General features: G+C 38.5%; 1 protein-coding gene across 1 annotated transcript in view; it reads right to left on the bottom strand.

The window, feature by feature from the left end:
* LOC102803210 (endothelin-converting enzyme 1-like) overlaps positions 1–18,521 on the bottom strand; it is a 33,183-nt gene extending 14,662 nt beyond the window's left edge. The window contains exons 1-3 of the mRNA XM_006812531.3: positions 17,569–18,521; positions 2,166–2,225; positions 621–737 (exon numbers count right to left, since the gene is read on the bottom strand). Coding sequence (XP_006812594.3) covers positions 621–737; positions 2,166–2,225; positions 17,569–18,333 — 942 coding nt within the window. The 5' untranslated portion in view covers positions 18,334–18,521. The remainder of the gene's footprint in view (positions 1–620; positions 738–2,165; positions 2,226–17,568) is intronic.
* Positions 18,522–25,005: the final 6,484 nt, after the last annotated feature.

Here is a 25,005-nt window from a genome sequence, read left to right as displayed (position 1 = left end):
AATCAGCAAAAGCAATCGGTAAAGACATTTTAAGACTAAGATACCTATCTACTTTAGCATACTTCGTTTTGCTCTGCAAATGTCTCCTACATCCTTAACTGTAGGCATGCGCATTATTATCGTCGCTTTGTGCGCAAGTAAACAATCTGGAACAAAGTCTTTAGTGAAAATTAAAAGTGAAAAATTTGTCGGCGGCTTATGAACTTTATATTTACCCTGGCCAGAATGTTGCCAAAATTAACGCAATTTTAACAAGAATTGTTTGGCTGATTTAATGAGGGGCATATTCACATATACAATTGGTTAAGTGGTGATATTTTATAAAGTGATTAATGTACGTGAATACAATTATGACAAAGTTCGTCCATGAGCGGTTGATCGTGTACCACGGATGGCGTTGTACCAGCAAGCCGCTCAACACATTGAACTAGAATTACGTTGATTTTAGAGTCGGGATTATAGGTACCATGGAAACAGAAAATACACAAGCTTTCTGTGCAAAGAAGGTTCGACTCAATCGATGGGTGTATCCATACTTTATAATGTTTGTTGTTTATTTCAGTTGTAGTCAAAAATAAATAAATAATTGATACAACGAATATTTCCTTAGTAAGTCATACCTCAGCTAAGGCTGTTTCAAATTTCATGACGTCTTCCACAAACTGTTCGACCTTCCGCTGATCCGCCCCTAGGAGCCCAGCAATAGTTGCCATAAATTCACGGTATGCGTTAATAACCTGCAGTCATAGACAAACGAAAATAAATATTTATTTCATTCGGTAAAAAAAACGACATCATTCATTCGTATATTTTCGAATTGTGTAATGAGTGAAGGGTCGATTATATTCAGGTAATTGGATATGCCTGTACGACTACTGCCGTGATTGAAAAAACGTGTGATTCCAGAAAATGGTAGAACGGTATCAATAAGTGCTACGGTTGAATTTGTTGGGGGTCTGAAGTCTCATTCCCACTTTTGGTCATAAGCCAGAATATCCACTTACCGCACTGATATTTCTCTTAACATGCACGACAAATCAGGAATACGACATGCTATCAACGACATGCAGCTGGCTGATAACTAAACATACAAATATCAATGTCATCTGCACGCAATGAACCCGATAGCACCACACTCGTATATTTGTATCACTGACATTACTCACAGTTCTTGAAACAACACATCTCGATCAGTACATATACACCCCCACGAAGATATGATATATACAGTGGCAATTGGAGCAGCTGTGCTTTATTTTCATTGTCAACATCGAATGCCGATGATCGCAAAATGCCCTTCCTTAAACGTGAGTTGACATTGCTTTCAAAAGTGTTGACATATATTTTCAAAAGTAAGTCAAACATTCTAACCCCTCTCCACACACACATACTCAAAAAAGAAAAGAAAAACAATATAGAAGTGATCAAATTGAAATCACTATAATCAGTACATTATCACTTAAATCACAGTTTCCGTCAACACTGTTTTCGCTAATTGTTACAGGAATACACCCCTACATTTTTGAACACCTATTTTTTTCATCCTAATATTGCATATTACTAGTTTGTGTGCAATCGTTGTATTTTACACGTACATAACGACTTACGGTTCAATTGACAACTGGCTCTCAGAGTTAGCATTCAGACATAGTTCCTACTCTCCAAATAGGCAATGAATGTCAACTATCTGGATTAATGTAATTTAGTATTGTTTATTTTGGTAATCTGGTTGATAGCCCATAGTTAACATACTGATAGCCGATCCCCGTGTCAAATGCTTTTTTAATACGATGGAAGACACCACTTTAATACCATAACATAGTGGAGTCAAGTTACTTGTATTAGTGTTGGGCCCGTTAAACTTTCACATATATTTCAAAACGAGGGTACTTCATTCCATCTTGTTTACAAATCCATATGCACTTCGGTGTCAATAAGTTAACACGCGTATAATAACTAGTTTATTTTATTTTCGCCAACACCCATATGAACTCGATTGATTTATCTAGTACTTTGGGATGTATTCCCCGGCGTTTGAATGCTAATGGAAATCATGCATTTTACAATGCACATATCTAAACCCAGCATGCCGACGAGACGAAATAGTGGGCGAAGTAATAACCTAAGTATGCTTTATCTATACACAATATAATATGTATACCCACCGTGGTATGGTTTCCAAGGTAATAACTCTTGTCCATTAAACCAAGACCGCCTTGATCAATCTGAAAACAAGATATGAAAAAAAAAGTGTAAAAAAGTCACTAAACTATAAAATCTAACTAAAGTAAGACATATACATAGCATTGCCCACCAACATTATCCATTGCGGCGTTGGATTTGGCTTTTTAGGTTTCCAAAAAAAATATGTTTGTGATTGAATTATACACCAAAAAATGGTAATGGAATGGTAGTTTGTTTTTATTTGCTTTGGTTTTAAAAAAGTCTTCGTATATATGAGGACATATGTTTGTATCTGTTACGCGCATGCTCACATTTGTTAACGTGGCGTCATTATACCTGAGTGGGTCTAGTGTATCAACATGTTAATCTCCACCAAAGGAAGACCTTTGACTCTTACGCAACTTATCAGTGATTGCTTCGCGGAGTTACAGGGATTGACATGAATACTAACACATGTGTAGCATACGCGTGTTACCAGGTAACAAGCAGAAAAAAGAAAGACATCAATTCAGTCTTGGTTTAATAAAGTGATGAATACAATAGAAAGGTCTCCTTATTTTTATTAATTGGAACTTCGCAAAAGAAGGGAAAATGTACTGGGTTATTTTACTGAGTATTAATAAAAAAACAAGCTGAACAATAGTTTTCACAGAACTTCGAATGTAGGCAACGACAAATATATATAGTGCGTAACAATTATTCATTGTGATTTATACGTAGAAATATGAGTGTATGGTAATCTGAGATTGTTCAGCAAACATGTCTTTTTTCATGGTTATCGACATGATCCATAGTCTGCAGGCTGGTACCTTTTATACTATACAGTTCAATGAACTTAATTAACTGCATTGGTAATTAACTTATTTGGCCATTTATTTGTTTATTGTATTATCGTAAGTGCGATTGGTTAATGGCTATTATAAAAACTTTGTCGACTCTTGAAATAGCAACTCCGTCTTCCGTGATAGTTTAAACTATTCGACGTTTTTATACGATCGCGTCAACACAGCGTCATACAGATTTGAAATTCGATAACTTGTCCAGTTGCCGCGGGTTACGAATGTAAATATTGATCATCGTAGAAAGTGCTATTAATTGAAAAGCACATGTGAGTGCACCTTGTGTTATTTTCATGTTACTGGCAATTGTACGAGTGTACGCTTGTTATTACTATCAATAATTGTGTTTTAGGGTCACAACATTTATATGTTATGTTTTTTCTCTGTTTTCTACCTATAGTAGTCGGTAAGATGGTGTTAGCAACATTCTTAGATTAAACTAATTTTATGAAATGTAATCGGAATAAAAAAAATAGGCGTTGACGAAATGTACAATACGACTGTATCTTTCACGACCACCGCACATACATATTTGGTTGTACACGCCCGGATCTATTTCAACTCATATCAGCTCGTTCATTTCCTACAGTCCGTGTGTGACTTTATAACTATGATTTAGGATAACGTCAAACTGGTTCAGATCAAAGTAATAAATATGATTACATATGTTTTTGTGTCGTGGATTCAACGATATGTGTGAGGTATTCACCAGCTGCGTTCAATTGATCGTGACCCTTTCAGCAATTTAATTGACAAGGTTTAGGCAGATGACATATTAATCAAGACAGTGGATTTCTAGACAAATAAGAAAGACATCGACTAATTCATAAATGTTTGCATTCTCTTATTGTAGATATATGTTTATTTAATCACTAACACGTGCGAGAGTTAGCAATTGAACGGTCAAAAAAAACTACAATTAAACACAACAATATAATATTAAAAAACAAGAGTAAGTCTGGCAAAGCAACTCTGTCTTTAATTTCGCCTTAACAGTACGTCTACATTTGCCTTTACCACAAACAAGTCTAGCAAAATGTCAATGTATTTATTTTCGTTATCAAGTATATGATAATTGCATTATACTACTATATTTTTGCATCACAGTTATTGTAGCAGAACCTTTATATATACTTGTGCCACAAGTAGCACACCAATCAAGAAATCAAAGAAAAGCATTTCAAATGAGTGATCTCGAACAAAACGTCATGCTTCGCGATGTGCACTGGTGGAAATAACAATCTAATGCAAATTACTGATGGTCATATTTATACACCCGTAAAGGCTGACCACAACGGAAAATGTATAACACTACGATCAAATGTCTTGGTTTTCTTTTTGGAGAAAAGTACATTATTTTTACCGAGTAAAGTTATATTTAATAATGTCATTGTTTTCACACGAGTTGCTGAACACGCTTCATATTTTTTTAAATTGTATTCAGCTGATTTTGAGTAAAAAGTCAAGACAAACGAAATGCGCAAAATATCGAGAATATAACAAATTATGTGCGTCTTCAATATACACGTGTTATTGGTATATATGAAAATTAATATTGGTGTGCATGTTGTATACATTTCATTATAAAATATTATAAATGTATTTCCCCCCCCCCCCACTAACAAAAATCACAATGTCAAAAACAGAAAGTCACAGTGTTTAATGTAGATTGTCGGCGAGATTCATCGTAGCAATGTGTGGTGGGCTTCAAAAGTGTCCTTATATATTCAACGACAACTCTTTGGATGCAAGTACGAGTACGATGTCACTACTGGTAATCCCGCATGGGGAGGGAGAGATTCTTCGGTGAGCAACTATTTGGAATTATATATTCGAATAATATAATAGTCGAAATACACACAAGAAATATTTGTCCATATAATTATTGGGGCTGTTCTAAGCCTGGGTAATATTAGCCACAGTTTATGTTATGCTTATGCCATCAATGTATACTTGTAATATTTACTATAACGGAACGCATGATTACAAAACATGTTACGATCTCGAACTCAATGATTGAATATATCGATTGTCTTTCCAAAAGGTTACGTGACTGAAACTGTAGTCGATTCACATGTTCACAACAACAATGATGCTACTCGCATTGCGATGCTTTAATTTAAGATAACGCAATGCGCCCGGGTACATGAGTTGTAGCTGAAAGCAACGTCTAATGTAGCTGAAAATCACGCGTAAATGTAGGCCGCACTTATCATTTTATTGATCGGATAAGTATTATGAATACGATTACATATTTCATTTGCATGTCAGTGCATCGTCTGCTTGGGTCAAGGACGGGTCGACCCCACGAAAACACGTCTAAAAATGAAAACCGATGAGCCGGATAACGAGGCATTCTATATAGTTGAATATTGAATACACATAGGGAAACTGCTTGTACATGGCCTGTTAACTCCTCAAGTGAGGCATTAAGGATTACCGATCACCGAGTCTTGCGTGTTTTCTAACAATGGTAATGCTATTTAACCTCCGCTTCGCTGAATTTCAAATGTCACAGGTCTGGGCATTCTTGTACAAACATTTATACAGTGTGAAGATACGAAAAAATCTGGGAAAATAGTGACAATCAGAAATATTGGATGATTTAATATCGATTGAATATATCGTATGTACAACACTTATTATTTCTTAAATTATTGCGCTGTTTGGACAATACTTTCTTGTACGATGACAATATTCGTTGAGTTGGCATGGCGACAATACCACGCCCAGGGGTGATGTGCCTAATTGCAAAACTATAGCTACGCGCAAATGACTTATGCGACGTGATTTCGTGAAGAGCCTCCAAAACTAGTTTAATCGTCTCACTGCATGGAATAATGTAAAAACAAGGACACGAGTGTTCACTTGAATACTCAAACACAAGGACAAGTGACATACAAACAACTTTCATCCAGGGTAGCTGTATTATGGCTGATAACCAAATGAATTGAGCAACCTTTTTTAAAGTGCCCTAGATAGAGAGGAAAATAGAGGCTAGAATATATCAAGATATTCAGTCAATAATATCACAAAAGTCGATCAGAAACTAATCGTACATGTTTTTCATTTTGTATATTGCAATTAGATTTGTTCATGGATAGGAATAATGGTGATACTAATCTTCGTGACAGCTTTGATGAATTACATAGTTGTCAACATCTACTACAGTATTTCATAAGTAGTCACTTTGCAAATATTTATAACGAAAATGTTAAGTAAAACAAATATGTTCTTTGGATAAGCGTTTGTTGTTTGTACGATTATAATGAATTACGTTTGCTTAAATCATTCTTTGACCGAATATGTACGTATAGCAGTGCAGTGCAGATGGACTCGTATTTTGTGACCTTGTTTACTCAGCGGATTGTTCCATGGCGAACTTGCATACAGTGATGAAATACAAAGCATTGCAATGATTGTCCTTCTAAATAACCTGCACTCACGCATTAACAGTTGTTCCGTTAAATGATAAACTATTGTAATAAATCTCGGCATTATAGTGTCTGTGTTTGAATGTTTCAGAGAAAGAGAAAAGAAAAACGTCTCAATTATTAGATGATTAATGAAATCAAGATTTCAATCTGTCGTAGCTTCTAATTCGAGAACGAATTTAAACATAACTATCCAAGACACAATGAATTAGTGCGTGAAACAGCTGTGAGAATGTCATCAGCGATGTACTACATCATGTTGACGTGCAAACGTGTGTATTCTATTCGAGTATCATTGAGAATATGGTCTGTCATATTAGGTTAACAATTTTGAAACTGTAAGTGTTGTGCTGTGTCATTTCAAATCATGTACACATTGTCTTAGTTACGTGTTAAATGACTGCCAAAGAATGGCTAATTAAACACACTTCAATAATAAATCAAAAATATCCTTAATCTATAGATCTATAAAATATATAATTAATAAAGTGTTTGATTGTAGATATGCATCGAAAATGTTCAATGAGTTTTTCTGTAAAAAAAATGCAATGATTTTCCTTAGATGCTTCTACTCAAATGATTTCTGCCGTTGCAAAAATATTGCTTTAAAAAGTCACATATGTTTTTTTTTATGAAAGATAGCATTAGTCTAATATATTTTTCAAACGAACTTGCTTTGCAACAGATTATTATTACGTGAAAAAACACATAAAATTTATAAATAACTCCTAATAACAGTTTGATTGTTTACTTATCGTGTAAATACTTCAAGAATGCCTTGGTATATGTGCGAGGTTAAAATGTATTGAATATTTGTGAACGATTCTTTAGCTTCACCCATATCGCCGGTGATCCGTACGTTCTGGGTTGTACGCACAGAATTTGACTATCCAATCAATTGTATACTTAATGATAATAATTGATAATAATATAAGAGCGTGTGCTACAGTCGAATATGCATTTAGTGTAATTAAGTTATGTCTATCCATCTATCACCACGTTTGATTGCGACTGAAACGCAACTTAAGCTCTGAAGACGAAAGAACTTCAATTAAACGATGCGAGTGATTATAAAATGACATGTGATATGTATTAATTGTAGTGATAGTGTGATTTAATACAGCAGTGCTGCCCGAGGGCATTATGTTCAGGACAAGATAAGCGCCGCGGGGCAATAACTTGAAACCGGGGATGCGGTGTTAGATAAACAGTGCAAATTAACGTGTTCAATTTTCTGATCGGTTCATCTGACAACTCTTGCTGAAATTAGTTTCATTTGTTCTGAACAAGGTGTCCAAGGCTTTTTAGTATTTGACGTCAAATACAACGTCTTTCCTGTGATCTTTCAATAAAAACACGCGCGCGTTGTTAGCGGGAATGTCCATCTCATTTATAGACACGTTACATTTGGGAACGCGCGCGTGTTAAGCTGAAATGATGATAAAACCAGTATCCAGTGGGAAAATACATACAGTTGATCTAAATTAGCAAAACAAATATACAAAAATATAGGCGAATTTGCACTATGTCGAAAATGCGTGGAAAATGTCTCAATTTCATGTATCATAAATGTGACCATGGTCATGTTATATGTATTTTAAAATATTTGATGCATCTAACCATCTTCGGTGACGATGGTTCAAGGGGTTATAGGTCAATGTAAAAATACACTATAATAACAAATATTTATAAACACAATAAATGGCATTTCAAGCCCAAAATTATTGCATTAATATTGGCAAACTTATGAGTGGGGTACTGTGAAATAAACTGTTTACATAATACATTTGTTTATTCCGTATTTGAATTTAAAGGAGTCCACATTCAGCACATCGTTAATATTTCTTATTGGTCCATAATAATGGAATGTGGCGACTTATCCATCACATATACTGATGATATCACTGTTAGCTGGAGCTATCTGTTCCTGTAATAGCAGTCTGATCTCTATCTAGTATGTTTGTCTAGTTGCCAAAATACCAAACCTTGTCCATGCACCCATTAACAATATTTCCCATGAATTGAGTGAAGTCCACGAAGTGAATGTTACCAATACATGGCTTTCTCTAGGTGCCAAAGAACAATGGCTTTCTCTAAATGCCATAAAACAATGGCTTCCTCTAGATGCCATAAAACAAAGACCTCCGGAAAAAGCTAAATTTTCTTGTCCTTGGTTAGACGTGGGGGTCGCGACCTTGTCAAGGTGCCACACATGACGACATTGTCATAGTGATTTTATTGCATCACATAACAATATTTATATTTCCTATAATTTGACGACTTTGTATTGGTGCCATAAAATTAACAATGTTTTTCTGTGTGGCAACGGATAAAGCCTTTCCCTACATGATGATATAATGATAAATATAGTAATTTTAAATAATTTTCCTGTTTGAATTATCTAGCACAAGATTAAAACATGCATCACTGATCTTACATTATTACATGTTATTGCAAAATATCCCATTTTTTTTAAAACTGTCAATGTCTGGATGCCGATTCCCCCTCTAGAAGCCATACAACAAAAGCATTCTCTAGTTGCCATTGAACCAATCATCTCTAGTTTTCATAAAACAAAGGCTTCTAGGTTCCTTTTCATTTAATGCGGTAAGATCGCGACCTTGTCAGGGTTCCACACGATTACGACCTTGTCTAGAAGCCATTTTATAACGGATTTGTCTGCGTCTTTTCATATCTAGGTGCCATAAGAGAACGACTTTGTCCAGGTTCCATCAGATAACGCGATTACATATTTGCTTTACTCGGAATATTTTATATTGTTGCCATAAGATAACAACTTTGTCTATGTGACTTGAATGATGAGGTAAATTCATTTTAGACTTATTTCCACCTTATTTGCCTCGAGGCACGGTGTCTTTCCTTATCTTCAGTCCTGTGTGGTTTTACTAACATTTGTTAGTCAGTGAAGGTTTGGTAAATGTCACCAGTACGCAGTTGTATATGGATATGTCTAATGCATTCTGAAAATGTGCATTGTTTTAAATATGTTTTTCTTTTGCTTTTCTTTCCAAAATTGCTGAAAAGCCAAATGTTTTGCGAGAGTAGTGGTGTATTTGCAACAGTAACACAATATGTTGGTTTTCTAGCACCAATATAGTTCTTTTCACCAGATCAAACATTCCATAATGTACGCAGAGAAAAATGCAGAAATCTTTGGAAATTAATTCTATCCAATATGGTAAGCTAGTATATACGATTACGAAAAAAACATACCGAAGTTACGAAATTGGAATTACTGATCACAGCAAATTGCATCCACACTATGATCAGGCGCGCTCCACTACACAACATAAACCATCACAAGAAGAGCGGCTCAAGTTGTGTATAATGAATGCGGGCCAACAGTGACTAGATGTTCATGCGAAAGTCAAGTCTCTGTGTCACAGCCGACCAGATACATATAATGCCGGGAATCAATGGTCAGTAGACCTATCCAGTTACAATTGCTCTCTGGGTGGGCACGCACATGCATATCACCAGTGACAAACACATTGGTAGAATTCATATTAATTTTTAAAACAACAAGATTCAATACCCTTATGTTTCTCAATCGATTATTACAATATCAAATCAAATATTCAATTACAATATAATTTTAATGTGTAATTTTAAGAGTGTTTTTCCCGAGAAACAGGTTAAAAAATCAGTTCGGTCAAACGCTGAAAGCATTTTCGTGTGTGTTTATATTAAAATAAGTACTTGGTCAGAAATGGAAAAGTCTACGCTGTAGTTCTTCTACATACAAATTCTCTACATTATACATACAACAGAGATAATGTTGCGCAACCATACACTGACGTTATCGCTGGGATACAAATATACTGACTCCCAATAAAATTCCCAAGGCTTGCTATTATTGCATATCTACATGTGACATGTCTGTTTCGCATTGGAATGTTACCATAAACTTTTAAAGTGTTCTGAATGGATGCACTATGTCCCTCGTGCAATGTAAATACAGCTGTTAATATTGATCGGAATTCTATTTCCAGAAAAAAAGTAAAAGTTGTCTTATTTATCGTTTGAAAGTTGTATATGTCGTAAATTCAGAAGTATACGCAGGATTCAGACAGAAAAATAGCCTAACCGAAAATTAGCGGTCATTGTTTCTCGTGGGGTACATTATCATGCATTATTATTAGTAATATTATTACTTATGATGACCTGTTGTTTAACCTTGTACTCATTCTCTAACAGCGTGATAAGATGGTTGTGTATGGCTTATATGGATGCGACTAACGTTTAATGACAATCATTACATTCGAAGGTCACTTACAGGTGTTACTGAAGAGTTACAATTACCAAGTACATTTGAGTAAAATAGATGAACTTAAAATAAAAAATATATATATTTTAATAATAATGCGGTTACGTACGTTATGAATAACTACAAAACATTGAATAATCCGCTTTTTAGTATAAATCGCACATGTTACGTTTAGATACATAGAGATGCTGGAGAATATCATATTTCTTATTACTCTAATTTGTTTCGTCTTGGCATATGGGTCCGATATTATTTAAGACAACTGTGCATAAGGGCGTTTCAAGATCAACGTTTAGTATTACATGAGTCGAGTAACTGAATACACATCGCCTGCATTTGGAATGTATTTTTCCTGTTCAACCTACTAATAACTGCGCATCGCTTTCTAATCAGCGAGTATATCCAGTTTCAGAGAGTATCCCCCGGTGTTAACATGTGTTTGTATGTGTTCATGGAGGACGTGTAATTAACCGTATGGTAAGTTTATTCTCGCTGTTCTTACTTATTATATTCGAAGAATATGTCGATGTGACATTCGCGTTACGGAAGTTACATTGATGTTACGGATATGACGTTGCATGGAAAAACAACACTGCATATAATTAGGCTTGGGCAGGTAAACAATGCGTAATAATGATTACGCTAAAACAAATTCATATTTTAATAATATTTTTTATTATAACGATTGTTGAAAATAAGGTTGTGTGTTAAACAAATGGTTGCAGTGTATTGGGGGTTTACGGCATGTACGCGGTCTGCACTTAATCTTTGTAATTGAATCGTTCGGAGCTCGCCCACAATTATGACACCACATTCACGAATTTCACATGGACATAATAGTTTGACAACATGCCAACAATTGGGATAATTAGTTAGTAATAAAGTTTGTATGTTTTTGTTCATTGGGTTATACATATTATCAATATATACTGAATCGACAAATGGTTGACAACACATACGTTTTCAATATTTCAATGCATTATCGTAATATAGATATATATGTTAAAATGTTAAAATCGCGATAATCTTAAATTTATCAATGCTTCGTTTCAGAAAAATAGTTACATCCATCGTACTCCATATGCCGATGTAATATAGCAGAAAATAACCGTGCACGCTGCGGTTTTTACATCAAAGGTTATCAATCAGCGAGTGTATTGAGAATGTCTGAAAAAGGCCAGCTGGAGCAGCGGCCAACTCTTAATGCAGTGATAATGTACTGTTAGTCTGAAAGCGTCAAACCCAAAAACACTTTAAATGCTGTGTAACCCTTTACGTATCTAGATCGCTTGTCAGTATTTAGTAGTTGCAATATGACATCTCATTAAATTATTAGTGATGTTGCTGAAGTAAAAATTGTTTTTTTATTTGAATATGCTCCAGATTGTTTCATTGCATAATTACAATAATTGGGGCTGGGTTCGTATTCAGGGGCAATTGTCTTCAATTGCTCAAACTCTATGTCATTATACGGGGGAATTAGAAAGACTCTTTATTTCAGAGTAGTTGTACGGATCGATCTAAAGTACAGTTTTCCATTATAAGTAATTGCATACATGCTTTACATTAGATGGTGCGCACAAAAGTGAATACCAATGACTCGTTCAGTTAAGTAAATACACCAATCAACAAAAGAATATATGTTTATTTTTTGCTTTACGCGTTTTTTTGCAATTTAGACTTTGTTTACGCGTCGCAAGAATGGTTTTCAAATTATAGGAGATCGACTCACACCAAAACTCCTTATTTCTATCGATCATCGATACGTGTTACTATATAAAAACAAGCGTTTCGAATTAAATTATGTGCCTTCAGGCGTGCAATAAACATCGACTTTTATTGAAGTGTTCTGTTATTAGAGTCAAACTGAATGTGATAGCAGCCAACTAAAGGGATGTGTACGTCACTTCCGGTATGAGAATATCGAAGTGCTACATAATTTAAATGTAATTATAATAATGATAATTTACCCATAGCCATTGACAAATCTGTTATTCCAGGGTTGTTTGCTTTCAGTTTAACATTAACCCGATGTGTATCATGGAATTCGTTTTTAACAATAACAATACTAATGTGATAATGGGTATTACTGTGTAAACAGGGCATCGATCGTGATATCCCAGTGTATCTGGGTACTAATGTTGAAAATCGGACCACTGTTGATTACAATACTGCGTCAGCTTTGTATGGCGTCAATGTGCAAACTCATTTCTTCCGAGCAAAAAAAAAGTGCCTATCTGAGGTCGATAGAAAATACGACACTAAATTTTGATATAAGCATATATTCTGAGTAAAGTGTGGAGGATATGGTAAAATAAACTGAGAAATTGGGTGTATTAAATATAGTGTCAAACATAGATGAGAACATATGGGTTTCAATGTTGAATGCGGTTAGAAATTCTACATATGGGGCCGGGTATTCAAGTTCACAAATGGGGTAAAGAATAGGATATGAATTTTGAATAATAAATACGTTCCAAATCATGATAGGGATGGGGGATATATGTAGGAACTCTAGTTAATTTTGGTGTGAAACTTCCTCTCATTATGAGGCGGCCTGTATAGTTGGTGTTATTTTCTATAATGACAATTTATTATTTTCTATGATTTGGCATTCGTGGGGGAATGGGCATGTAATCTGACAATGACTTGGCATCGGTGGGTATATTGGCATGTATTCAACCAGTGACTGGGCATTGGTGGGTGTATGTGCATGTAATCAGTCAGTGACTGGGCATTGGTGGGTGTATGGGCATGTAATTTGTCGGTGACTGAGCATTGGTAGGTGTATGGGCATGTAATCAGTCGGTGACTGGGCATTGGTTTGTGTATGGGAAGGTAATCAGTCGGTGACTGAGCATTGGTAGGTGTATGGGCATGTAATCAGTCGGTGACTGGGCATTGGTGGGTGTTTAGGCATGTAATCAGTCGGTGACTGGGCATTGGTAGGTGTATGGGCATGTAATCAGTCGGTGATTGAGCATTGGTGGGTGTATGGGCATGTAATCAGTCGGTGACTGGGCATTGGTGGGTGTTTAGGCATATAATCAGTCGGTGACAGGGCATTGGTGGGTGTTTAGGCATGTAATCAGTCGGTGACTGGGCATTGGTGGGTGTTTAGACATGTAATCAGTCGGTGACTGGGCATTGGTGGGTGTGTGGGCATGTAATCAGTTGGTGACTGTGCATTGGTGGGTGTATGGGCATGTAATCAGTCGGAGACTGTGCATTGGTGGGTGTATGGGCATGAATTCAGTCGGTGACTGGGCATTGGTGGGTGTATGGGCATGCAATCAGCCGGTGACTGGGCATTGGTGGGTGTTTAGGCATGTAATCAGTCGGTGACAGGGCATTGGTGGGTGTATGGGCATGTAATCAGTCGGTGACTGGGCATTGATGCGTGTATGGGTATGTGATCAGTCGGTGACTGGGCATTGGTGGGTGTATGTGCATGTAATCGGTCGGAGACTGTGCATTGGTTGGTGTATGGGCATGTAATCAGTCAGTGACTGGGCATTGGTGGGTGTATGGGCATGTAATCAGTCAGTGACTGGGCATTGGTTGGTGTATGGGCAGGTAATCAGTCGGTGACTGGGCATTGGTGGGTGTTTAGGCATGTAATCAGTCGGTGACTGGGCATTGGTCAGTGTATGGGCATGTAATCAGTCGGTGACTGGGCATTGTTGGGTGTTTAGGCATATAATCAGTCGGTGACAGGACATTGGTGGGTGTTTAGGCATGTAATCAGTCGGTGACTGGGCATTGGTGGGTGTTTATGCATGTAATCAGTCGGTGACTGGGCATTGGTGGGTGTATGGGCATGTAATCAGTCGGTGACTGGGCATTGGTGGGTGTATGTGCATGTAATCGGTCGGAGACTGTGCATTGGTTGGTGTATGGGCATGTAATCAGTCAGTGACTGGGCATTGGTGGGTGTATGGGCATGTAATCAGTCAGTGACTGGGCATTGGTTGGTGTATGGGCAGGTAATCAGTCGGTGACTGGGCATTGGTGGGTGTTTAGGCATGTAATCAGTCGGTGACTGGGCATTGGTCAGTGTATGGGCATGTAATCAGTCGGTGACTGGGCATTGTTGGGTGTTTAGGCATATAATCAGTCGGTGACAGGACATTGGTGGGTGTTTAGGCATGTAATCAGTCGGTGACTGGGCATTGGTGGGTGTTTATGCATGTAATCAGTCGGTGACTGGGCATTGGTGGGTGTATGGGCATGTAATCAGTTGGTGACTGTGCATTGGTGGGTGTATGGGCATGTAATCAGTCGGTGACTGGGCATTGGTGGGTGTATGGGCATGTAATCAGTCGGTGACTGGGCATTGGTGGGTGTATGGGCATGCAATCAGCCGGTGACTGGGCATTGGTAGGTGTTTAGGCATGTAATCAGTCGGTGACTGGGCATCGGTGGGTGTATGGGCATGTAATCAGTCGGTGACTGGGCATTGATGGGTGTATGGGTATGTGATCAGTCGGTGACTGGGAATTGGTGGGTGTATGGGCATATAATCAGTCGGTGACTGGGCATTGATGGGTGTATGGGCATGCAATCAGTCGGTGACTGGGCATTGGTGGGTGTATGGGCATGTAATCAGTCGGTGACTGGGCATTGGTGGGTGTATGGGCATGTAATCAGTCGGTGACTGGGCATTGGTGGGTGTATGGGCATGTAATCAGTCGGTGACTTGGCATTGGTGGGTGTATGGGCATGCAATCAGCCGGTGACTTGGCATTGGTAGGTGTTTAGGCATGTAATCAGTCGGTGACTGGGCATTGGTGGGTGTATGGGCATGTAATCAGTCGGTGACTGGGCATTGGTGGGTGTATGGGCATGCAATCAGCCGGTGACTGGGCATTGGTAGGTGTTTAGGCATGTAATCAGTCGGTGACTGGGCATCGGTGGGTGTATGGGCATGTAATCAGTCGGTGACTGGGCATTGATGGGTGTATGGGTATGTGATCAGTCGGTGACTGGGAATTGGTGGGTGTATGGGCATATAATCAGTCGGTGACTGGGCATTGATGGGTGTATGGGCATGTAATCAGTCGGTGACTGGGCATTGATGGGTGTATGGGCATATAATCAGTCGGTGACTGGGCATTGATGGGTGTATGGGTATGTGATCAGTCGGTGACTGGGAATTGGTGGGTGTATGGGCATATAATCAGTCGGTGACTGGGCATTGATGGGTGTATGGGCATGTAATCAACTGGAAACATAGCTGGTTATAACATTGAATAAACCTCAAGGCACGCCGGTAACATGACCATAGACATTTTGACGAGTTGAGTACTGCTATCTGAATTGTTTGCTAGAACGTGTGGATGAAGTGCGCATGTGTCAGACGTTATCATATACAAGACAAAATGTCTAATTAAAGATTGTCATCTGTTCCGCACAGTACAGAAAGACCGACTCAAATTACAGCATCCCGTCTTTCCTATTCCTCTTCTTATTTTCTTTCGTATTTGCAAATGACGGATAGCAATTATTTTTAAAGTCTTTAGATCCCTGGAGATTACTTTTGTAATTGCGTGTACATTGACTTACATGTACCGTCCACCTCTAATGTATGTTATGTAATGTTTCCACCGATTCTTTCCCGACATTCACTGTCACTGTTGCATGGGCACATTGCATAGTAGTGCAGATCGCATATGTAGTGAATCTGACTACAGTGTCCTATATTTCCGTGTTTGGATACATCGTGCCTGACGGGGCTGTGTGACGAACTTCACATATCAAAATGGAATTGCAACAATACGTACGCGCTATTCCGGCGTCAAGCAGGCCAAATCAAATACATGAACCTGTGGAATTTAGCCAATACTCGGACTTTAACCTGGCCTTTTTTTTAGTATGCGGTACACTCACCCCAGGGTATGGCCAATGTTCTGTTGATTACCTCGGGATAGCAATGCAAATGCAGAACACCTGATCGTGAGCCCGAAGCAACATGTATATATCAATTTAAGAGCACCGTAGTGGACAAGGTGGTTGGATTCGTGATACGTGCAATTCAATCAATACAATCATTAAAAGAAGAATTATTTCGCATTGATTTTCCTAGGCAACTTCCATGGCTGAATAAAAATCAATTGACAATTTATGGCAATAATAGCTGAACATTTCGATAACAAATTACACGTGGGAAAATGTAAACAGCACGTGGTGAATGTAGACATGTTAATAACAGTGACGGATATTCTAATACTAAAGTCTGATGTTAGCAGCTGAAATGCAGATGTGGTCATGCCACTTGAATCCGCGGCGGTTTTGTGAGATATGGATTTCGCAGTACGCAGGGCACGTAATGCCAGATAGCGGCCACCCAAATATAGTTGTAAGTAGTTCAGAAGGCGACGAGCTATAATAACAAACTTAAGTCGATAAATATGGGTCGGCCATTCGGTGCGTAGAATAACGCTATTATTCACGTATTTGCTATACTTTTTAATTGTTAAATCACAGGTTTTTACACTCTAATGTTTCAATTAAAATAATATGGGAGAGTGTTTTGGAGAGGCAATTATTTCTTGCATGATAGTGTAAATGAATATTTAGTATCTTGGATTTTAGATACCGTATCCTTGGATTGGACTGTGTCTTGTGTGTGTATTCATCTGTAGTGAACTGTGTCGATGTTTACGTTTGAGTTTTCGAAAGCACGTTTGGAAAAGTACAGGTTGTTTATACATTATGCGTGTTACTTACTGAAAGTATTTTCATAACAGAGCGATCACACACATTGCGTTACACAATGATGTTTATGTTTTTTTTTTAAACAATCATATAAATATCCACTTACCTGTATGATGTTTCTTTTCGAGTTTTTATCGTCAACGCCCACGCCGAAGGCAAAGAAAGGATCGTTCCACAATTCACCATGCAGTAGTATCAGCATGTCCAACATATTCCATGTATTTTCGTTCCAGCTGCCTAGGCCGTACCAGCCTTGTAAACGTTCTATCAGCTGCTTCATCGGCTCTCCTTGTGCGTTCTCGATTTGCTCTTTGTTCATGCACGACTGGTACAATTCTTTTGCCTTCCTTTCAGAGGAGGATTCCGTATACCTCTCGATATCTTCCTCAATAAGTTCCTTTAAAAATTCTTGCGTTTCTTTCCAAAGAATTGAGTCAATTCCCCAGAAAACCCGATCAGATGGAATCGGGTTTTTCTTAATCCACCCACCGCAAGCGTACTCAAAGAAGTCGTCACACGGATCGATAGAAGTGTTCATGTTCCCCGTTAAAAAGGAAGCCGTCGCTAGACACTCGGGTGTCAAGCACACAGTAGCTCGTGTTGAAGTGTACAATAAAGAGATATAGGCTACAACTAAAGCAACTATGCACACAGACAAAAGCAAAATAACAAAATATGACACCAGTTGTTTTCGCCGACGGAGTCGCCGCCGATCTCGCTTTGACGTCGGAGTGATCACTTTCGGCTGAAGTTTCTCCGTCTCGATGCCGTTCATTTCGACTGCGTCGTATGCAGAGTGCTTACCGCTATGATTCGAGGCGGCGTCCATGCTGTCTATTTGGTTGCTCCGATAGCATCCGTTGGAATTCATGAAAACGTTGTGATACGACGGACGGTGACAGCAAACAAAGTCCGAAAGTGTCAAATAGATCGTACCGCTGGGATGATCATCGGCAACACTGTCCCACTCGGCTTCACACTAGCAATGCTTCACTGACATTGTCGTCCGAGCGCTTCCACCGTGTCTAATTGAGGGCAGCCAATACAAACATTAAACTGCTCCTGATAGTCGGTTGATTGGAAATAAATTGTACTGACTCTTCTCGGGGATGGTCAATCTCCGGGATCACTCATCTGTGGCTAAGTTAATTGCCCTCCGTACATGATATCCCCGCGGTCTTCTCAACACCGTATGACTTAATCCTAGTTCTGCATCTAAGTAGAGTGCTTACTTCGCGGAGCGCTTCTAATATGTACATGTAGTGTGTACATACTACCATACCGCGACAGAACAGCACGAATTTTTATTTTCCAAAAGACAGCGCTGGACGATTCCATTGTATAGCACATGGGCACGTACGGGTCGTTTGAGAGTGTGTTCAACGTTTTCAGTAGTTCTACTACGTAAAATACCAATCGTTAAACAAGTTGCAAACTACACAGCAGCTTCAAGAAAATGATTTATGTCAGAAAAGCTGCATTCAGACATCGATAAACATAAGAAATCAAACCCAGCCGAAATCCATAAACTCTATAATTAAAAACATTTAGTTATTTTACTTGATTGTATAACCATAACAGTTCAGCGCACCCCGATAATGAATCCTCGTCAATCATCTATTGGAATTTGAAAACAGAAGAATATATTTTTTTTATTTCAGAGTGTAAAAATTGAAAAGTAGCCTATGTTTTTGATCACGGGCGATTGCAGCTACAGAAATATAACTTGCTTCGTAAGCAAATTATGAAAAACTGGTGTCGCTGCAGAAAAATTACTATAGTCCACGGTGTAGCGGAATGGATATGATTGCTTGAATGCAATGCCATCACTGTAAATATTCCCTACACGTAAACTTTTCAAACTGCCAGTCAACATAAAGTATTGTATATGCCGTGGTGCTCATGAGATACCATTATGTTTGAGACGTTCACTTAAAGGGCGGTAGTCGTCGCGCCACGCATGCACGAGATATGAAATATGAGTCTCATATAAACAAAGATGTCGACTTTGAATGTTGCGCAGATCAATGGGTACAAACTGTGAAGTTTCAAAGCTGTAATTAGGTAATTCCCATGTGATTGGAAGGTATCGAAGGAGTCACCGGTGGTATTCATTGCAAATCGCGCCTAGCTCAAACCTCATACATGTGATTTCCATTTGAAGAGCGCATTTGATTGTAGGAAAATCAATGTTTATCAACACAAATGTCGCACATGCGCAGCGCGACGACCACTGTGTTTTAAAGATAGATGAAACACGAGATATACTAGCGTCGCTCCTAGGCGTCGATGTAGAGTGGAATGTCGCATAGCTCGTAGACTAGGTTTTTATGTGATTTACGCACATGGAAACAAGGAACCAGCACAAGATTATGGCTATATGGGGAAAGTTCATAAATATATACAACGTACGTTGTAGGCATGGATATTTCCGATTTTATTCATTTCAGCCTCACTTTTAAATTGAAACGCAATTAAATATGGAAGCTTCTTGCATTTAGTTTCCACATATATTCAGAGGAAGGAGTTTATGCTCAAAATTCTCTATAAGCGTGAACACCAATGTGATATTTTTATATTTTAAAATAAAGTACGAAGAGTGTTGGAAAATAAAATATATCACAACACAAACAAAAACAATTCGAAATTTTGAAAGCAAAAATGTTGCATATTGTGCCGTTAGTGGCGCTCTAACACTATCTTCTATACGCGAATATTGATAGACAAATAAACTGCGCAGTTGTCGAAATAATGCACTCCAAGGTCAAAGTACAGGCAAATTGAGCCTAATTTATTTCTTTAATTTTCACACTTTTCACTATGAAGATTTAGAACACCGTTTTCCCACATGAATAAAATGGAAACTTTTAGTGCGAAGGTTACTGAGTCATATCCGATATATGTATCGTAAAGTACGTGATTTACTACGTGTTATCACAGTACCTTCAATTAGACGGTAGAGGGTAACAATTATTTCCACCTGGGTGCGAAACAGCAAATGTATGACGGAAAACTCATGAACTTTCACGACCTGCACCGCGTGGCTCTATGAGAGAAAATCATGTTCGACTACACCCAGTAATCAACACTTATACCGGCCCATACTGGCAACCCGGCAGATAAAATGAGTATCTCCTTATTCGACAGAGTGTTCCATACAAAGCGCCAGCGAAAGAATTAACGTCAGGCATGACAAGTCTCGGTGATTCCTGTGTACCAAGGGTTGCGGAAAATATGATGCGGAGAGGGGGTTATGGTACGTTAAAAAAAACATGCGATGAATATACAACAAGGACTATTAAGGAAAGTTGCCCTTGTTTAATTTTAACCCGTAGTGATATGAACACTATGAAACCTCGTTGAATCATGACATCACGAAGTATGTTGATAAGTTTCTAATTTACGAGGTGTAAGTAAGTAATGACTGTTCCCACAGTATATCAATGGGCAGTAAGGGAAGTGTCATATTCGTTTTGCGGGGTGGTTAGTCTTGATTTTCATTAATCGTCCTTGTTTCCTCAGCGTCTTCGTTGAAGAAGGATATTATTGTTTATTCTAAACTACATGTGTTTTTTTGTTTCGTTTTTTTATTCTGTTGTTGTCAATAGAAATAGTTGTGAACTCGTAAATATAAGAGATCTCAACTAGTCGTACGTATTCTACGCATATTTGAGTTTCGATTATGGTACAGTGTCTCTGTCATCACTGCTATGTCTGTGGTGACAGCGATATTTCAACTATGCCGTAACTGGTGTCGATATAACGTGTGAACCACGGTTGAATCAAGCTGTTAGACTCTCCGGATTGACTTCACAGATGATTTCATTTTAGTCCCATGGCACCTGCTTCTGCGACGTTGTAATTGTGGGTCTGTGTTTTGCGCTTCCTGTTTCATTGTGAAATTTACAGAAATCATTCGATAGTAGTTCCCCAAAATGTCACTTGAACATAATTCTGTAAGATTATTAGTTATATCGCAATGCTTAAGAGCTTAGTGCCACCCAGCGAAACGGTACATAACGCACATTACATAAAATGTGTTAATTGATACCAATACTTACACGGCGAATTAAATGCGCTACGCCTATAACATGAAGGAATTCTACCAATGTTGGCATACATTTGCGGTCGTGATTTTTTTGAGTCGGATGCTTCCGCCGGATCGTAAATTGATACGCTGTGTGCGCTTCTATCTGCATGCTGCAATCAAAGATACTGCCCGAGATTTTGTTTCTTATTCGTAAGGCAAAACAAGCTCAAAAATTGCGAATCCCACGCGATCTATGTTGAAATTCGTGGGTATCGTGTGAAATCTGATAATTTACTTTTAACACCTGCCGAATGCATTGTTGTTCATTGCTATGAAAGTCATTGAATACAGATAAATAGGGAAGACTTAAATATTGTTCCATGTAATTTGTTTTCGGGGGGTTTATGCGCCATAATAATATGGTCGCCAAACTGGATTAGTAACCAAGAGCTCTGGGAATAAACAAACCAGATACCTCCTACAAATCAGAAAAGAAAATGTACTTGGATTGGTTTTACACTAAAGAAAGTATCAGAAACCATCACTAGAAAGGCATTCCAATGGAATCCACAGGGGAAGAGAAATAGAGGAAGGCCAAAAAACACCTAGCGTAGAACATGGGAACAGGAAATGAAGAAGATGGGGCACAACTGGCACATCATCATCAGAGTAGCCCAAAGCAAAAGAAAGTGGAAGAAGACTGTCGGAGGCCCATGCTCTACAGGAAGTTGAAAGGCTAAAAAGAAAGTGAAAGTATTTTGTTTTCGTGGGGAGGGTTATGCGCCATAACAATTTTAAACACTTTGCTTCTCGGAACACTGTAGCCAATTATCTTTGTTAGATCATCTGTCTTTTACCCCCATGCTTAAACAGATGTTAGGATATGCGCATGTTGTTATAAATGTGTCCACGGCTATATCCGGGGATCTAAATGTGTCGACGGCTATATCCGGGGATCTAAATGTGTTCACGGCTATATAGCCAGAGATCTAAATGTGTTCACGGCTATATCCGGGGATCTAAATGTGTTCACGGCTGCAGCCTGGGAGCTAAATATGTTCACGGCTATAGCCAGAGATCTAAATGTGTTCACGGCTATAGTCAGAGATCTAAATGTGTTCACGACTATAGCCAGAGATCTAAATGTGTTCACGGCTATAGCCAGGGATCTAAATGTGTTCACGGCTATAGCCATAGATCTAAATGTGTTCACGACTATAGCCAGAGATCTAAATGTGTTCACGGCTATAGTCAGAGATCTAAATGTGTTCACGACTATAGCCAGAGATCTAAATGTGTTCACGGCTATAGCCAGAGATCTGAATGTGTTCACAACTATAGCTAGAGATCTAAATGTGTTCACGACTATAGCCAGAGATCTAAATGTGTTTACGGCTATAGTCAGAGATGTAAATGTGTTCACGGCTATAGCCAGAGATCTGAATGTGTTCACAACTATAGCTAGAGATCTAAATGTGTTCACAACTATAGCTAGAGATCTAAATGTGTTCACGACTATAGCCAGAGATCTAAATGTGTTCACGGCTATAGCCAGAGATCTAAATGTGTTCACGGCTATAGCCAGAGATCTAAATGTGTTCACGACTATAGCCAGAGATGTAAATGTGTTCACGGCTATAGTCAGAGATCTAAATGTGTTCACGACTATAGCCAGAGATGTAAATGTGTTCACGGCTATAGCCAGAGATCTGAATGTGTTCACGACTATAGCCAGAGATCTAAATGTGTTCACGGCTATAGCCATAGATCTAAATGTGTTCACGGCTATAGCCATAGATCTAAATGTGTTCACGGCTATAGCCATAGATATAAATGTGTTCACGGCTATAGCCATAGATATAAATGTGTTCACGGCTATAGCCAGAGATATAAATGTGTTCACGGCTATAGCCAGAGATCTAAATGTGTTCACGGCTATAGCCATAGATATAAATGTGTTCACGGCTATAGCCATAGATATAAATGTGTTCACGGCTATAGCCATAGATATAAATGTGTTCACGGCTATGGCCATAGATATAAATGTGTTCACGGCTATAGCCATAGATATAAATGTGTTCACGGCTATAGCCATAGATATAAATGTGTTCACGGCTATAGCCATAGATATAAATGTGTTCACGGCTATGGCCGTAGATATAAATGTGTTCACGGCTATAGCCATAGATATAAATGTGTTCACGGCTATGGCTATAGATATAAATGTGTTCACGGCTATAGCCATAGATATAAATGTGTTTACGGCTATAGCCATAGATATAAATGTGTTCACGGCTATGACCATAGATATAAATGTGTTCACGGCTATAGCCATAGATATAAATGTGTTCACGGCTATAGTCAGAGATCTAAATGTGTTCACGGCTATAGCCATAGATCTAAATGTGTTCACGGCTATAGCCATAGATATAAATATGTTCACGGCTATAGCCAGAGATCTAAATGTGTTCACGGCTATAGCCAGAGATCTAAATGTGTTCACGGCTATAGCCAGAGATCTAAATGTGTTCACGGCTATAGCCAGAGATCTAAATGTGTTCACGGCTATAGCCAGAGATCTAAATGTGTTCACGGCTATAGCAAGAGATCTAAATGTGTTCACGGCTATAGCCAGAGATCTGAATGTGTTCACGGCTATAGCCAGAGATCTGAATGTGTTCACGGCTATAGCCATAGATATAAATGTGTTCACGGTTATAGCCAGGGATCTAAATGTGTTTACGGCTATAGCCAAAAATCTAAATGTGTTCACGGCTGTAGCCAGAGATCTAAGTGTGTTCACGGGTGTAGCCAGGGATCTAAATGTGTTCACGACTATATAGCCAGGAATCTGAATGTGTCCGCAGCTATATAGCTAGAGATCTGAATGTGTTCATGGCTATAGCCAAAGATCTGAATGTGTTCACGGCTATAGCCAGAGATCTGAATGTGTTCACGGCTATAGCCAGATATCTAAATGTGTTCACGGCTGTAGCCAGAGATCTAATAGTGTGTTCATGGGTGTAGCCAGAGATCTAAATGTGTTCACGGCTATAGCCAGAGATCTAAATGTGTTCACGGCTATATAGCTAGAGATCTGAATGTGTTCATGGCTATAGCCAAAGATCTGAATGTGTTCACGGCTATAGCCAGAGATCTAAATATGTTCACGGCTATATAGCCAGGGATCTAAATGTGTTCACGGCTGTAGCCAGGGATCTAAATGTGTTCACGGGTGTAGCCAGAGATCTAAATGTGTTCACGGCTATATAACCAGGGATCTAAATGTGTTCACGGCTATGGCCAGGGATCTAAATGTGTTCACGGCTGTAGCCAGACATCTAAATGTGTTCACGGCTATATAGCCAGGGATCTAAATGTGTTCACGGTTTAACCAGAGATCTAAATGTGTTCACGGCTTCAGATATGGATCTAAATGTCTTCACCGCAATATCCAGGGATCTAAATGTGTTCACGGCTGTAGCCAGAGATCTAAATGTGTTCACGGCTATA

This window comes from Saccoglossus kowalevskii, chromosome 15 (assembly GCF_978046115.1).
Source record: "Saccoglossus kowalevskii chromosome 15, keSacKowa6.1, whole genome shotgun sequence".
In the NCBI taxonomy this organism is placed as follows: Eukaryota; Metazoa; Hemichordata; class Enteropneusta; family Harrimaniidae; genus Saccoglossus; species Saccoglossus kowalevskii.
This window is presented reverse-complemented; position numbering and strand designations above follow the sequence as displayed.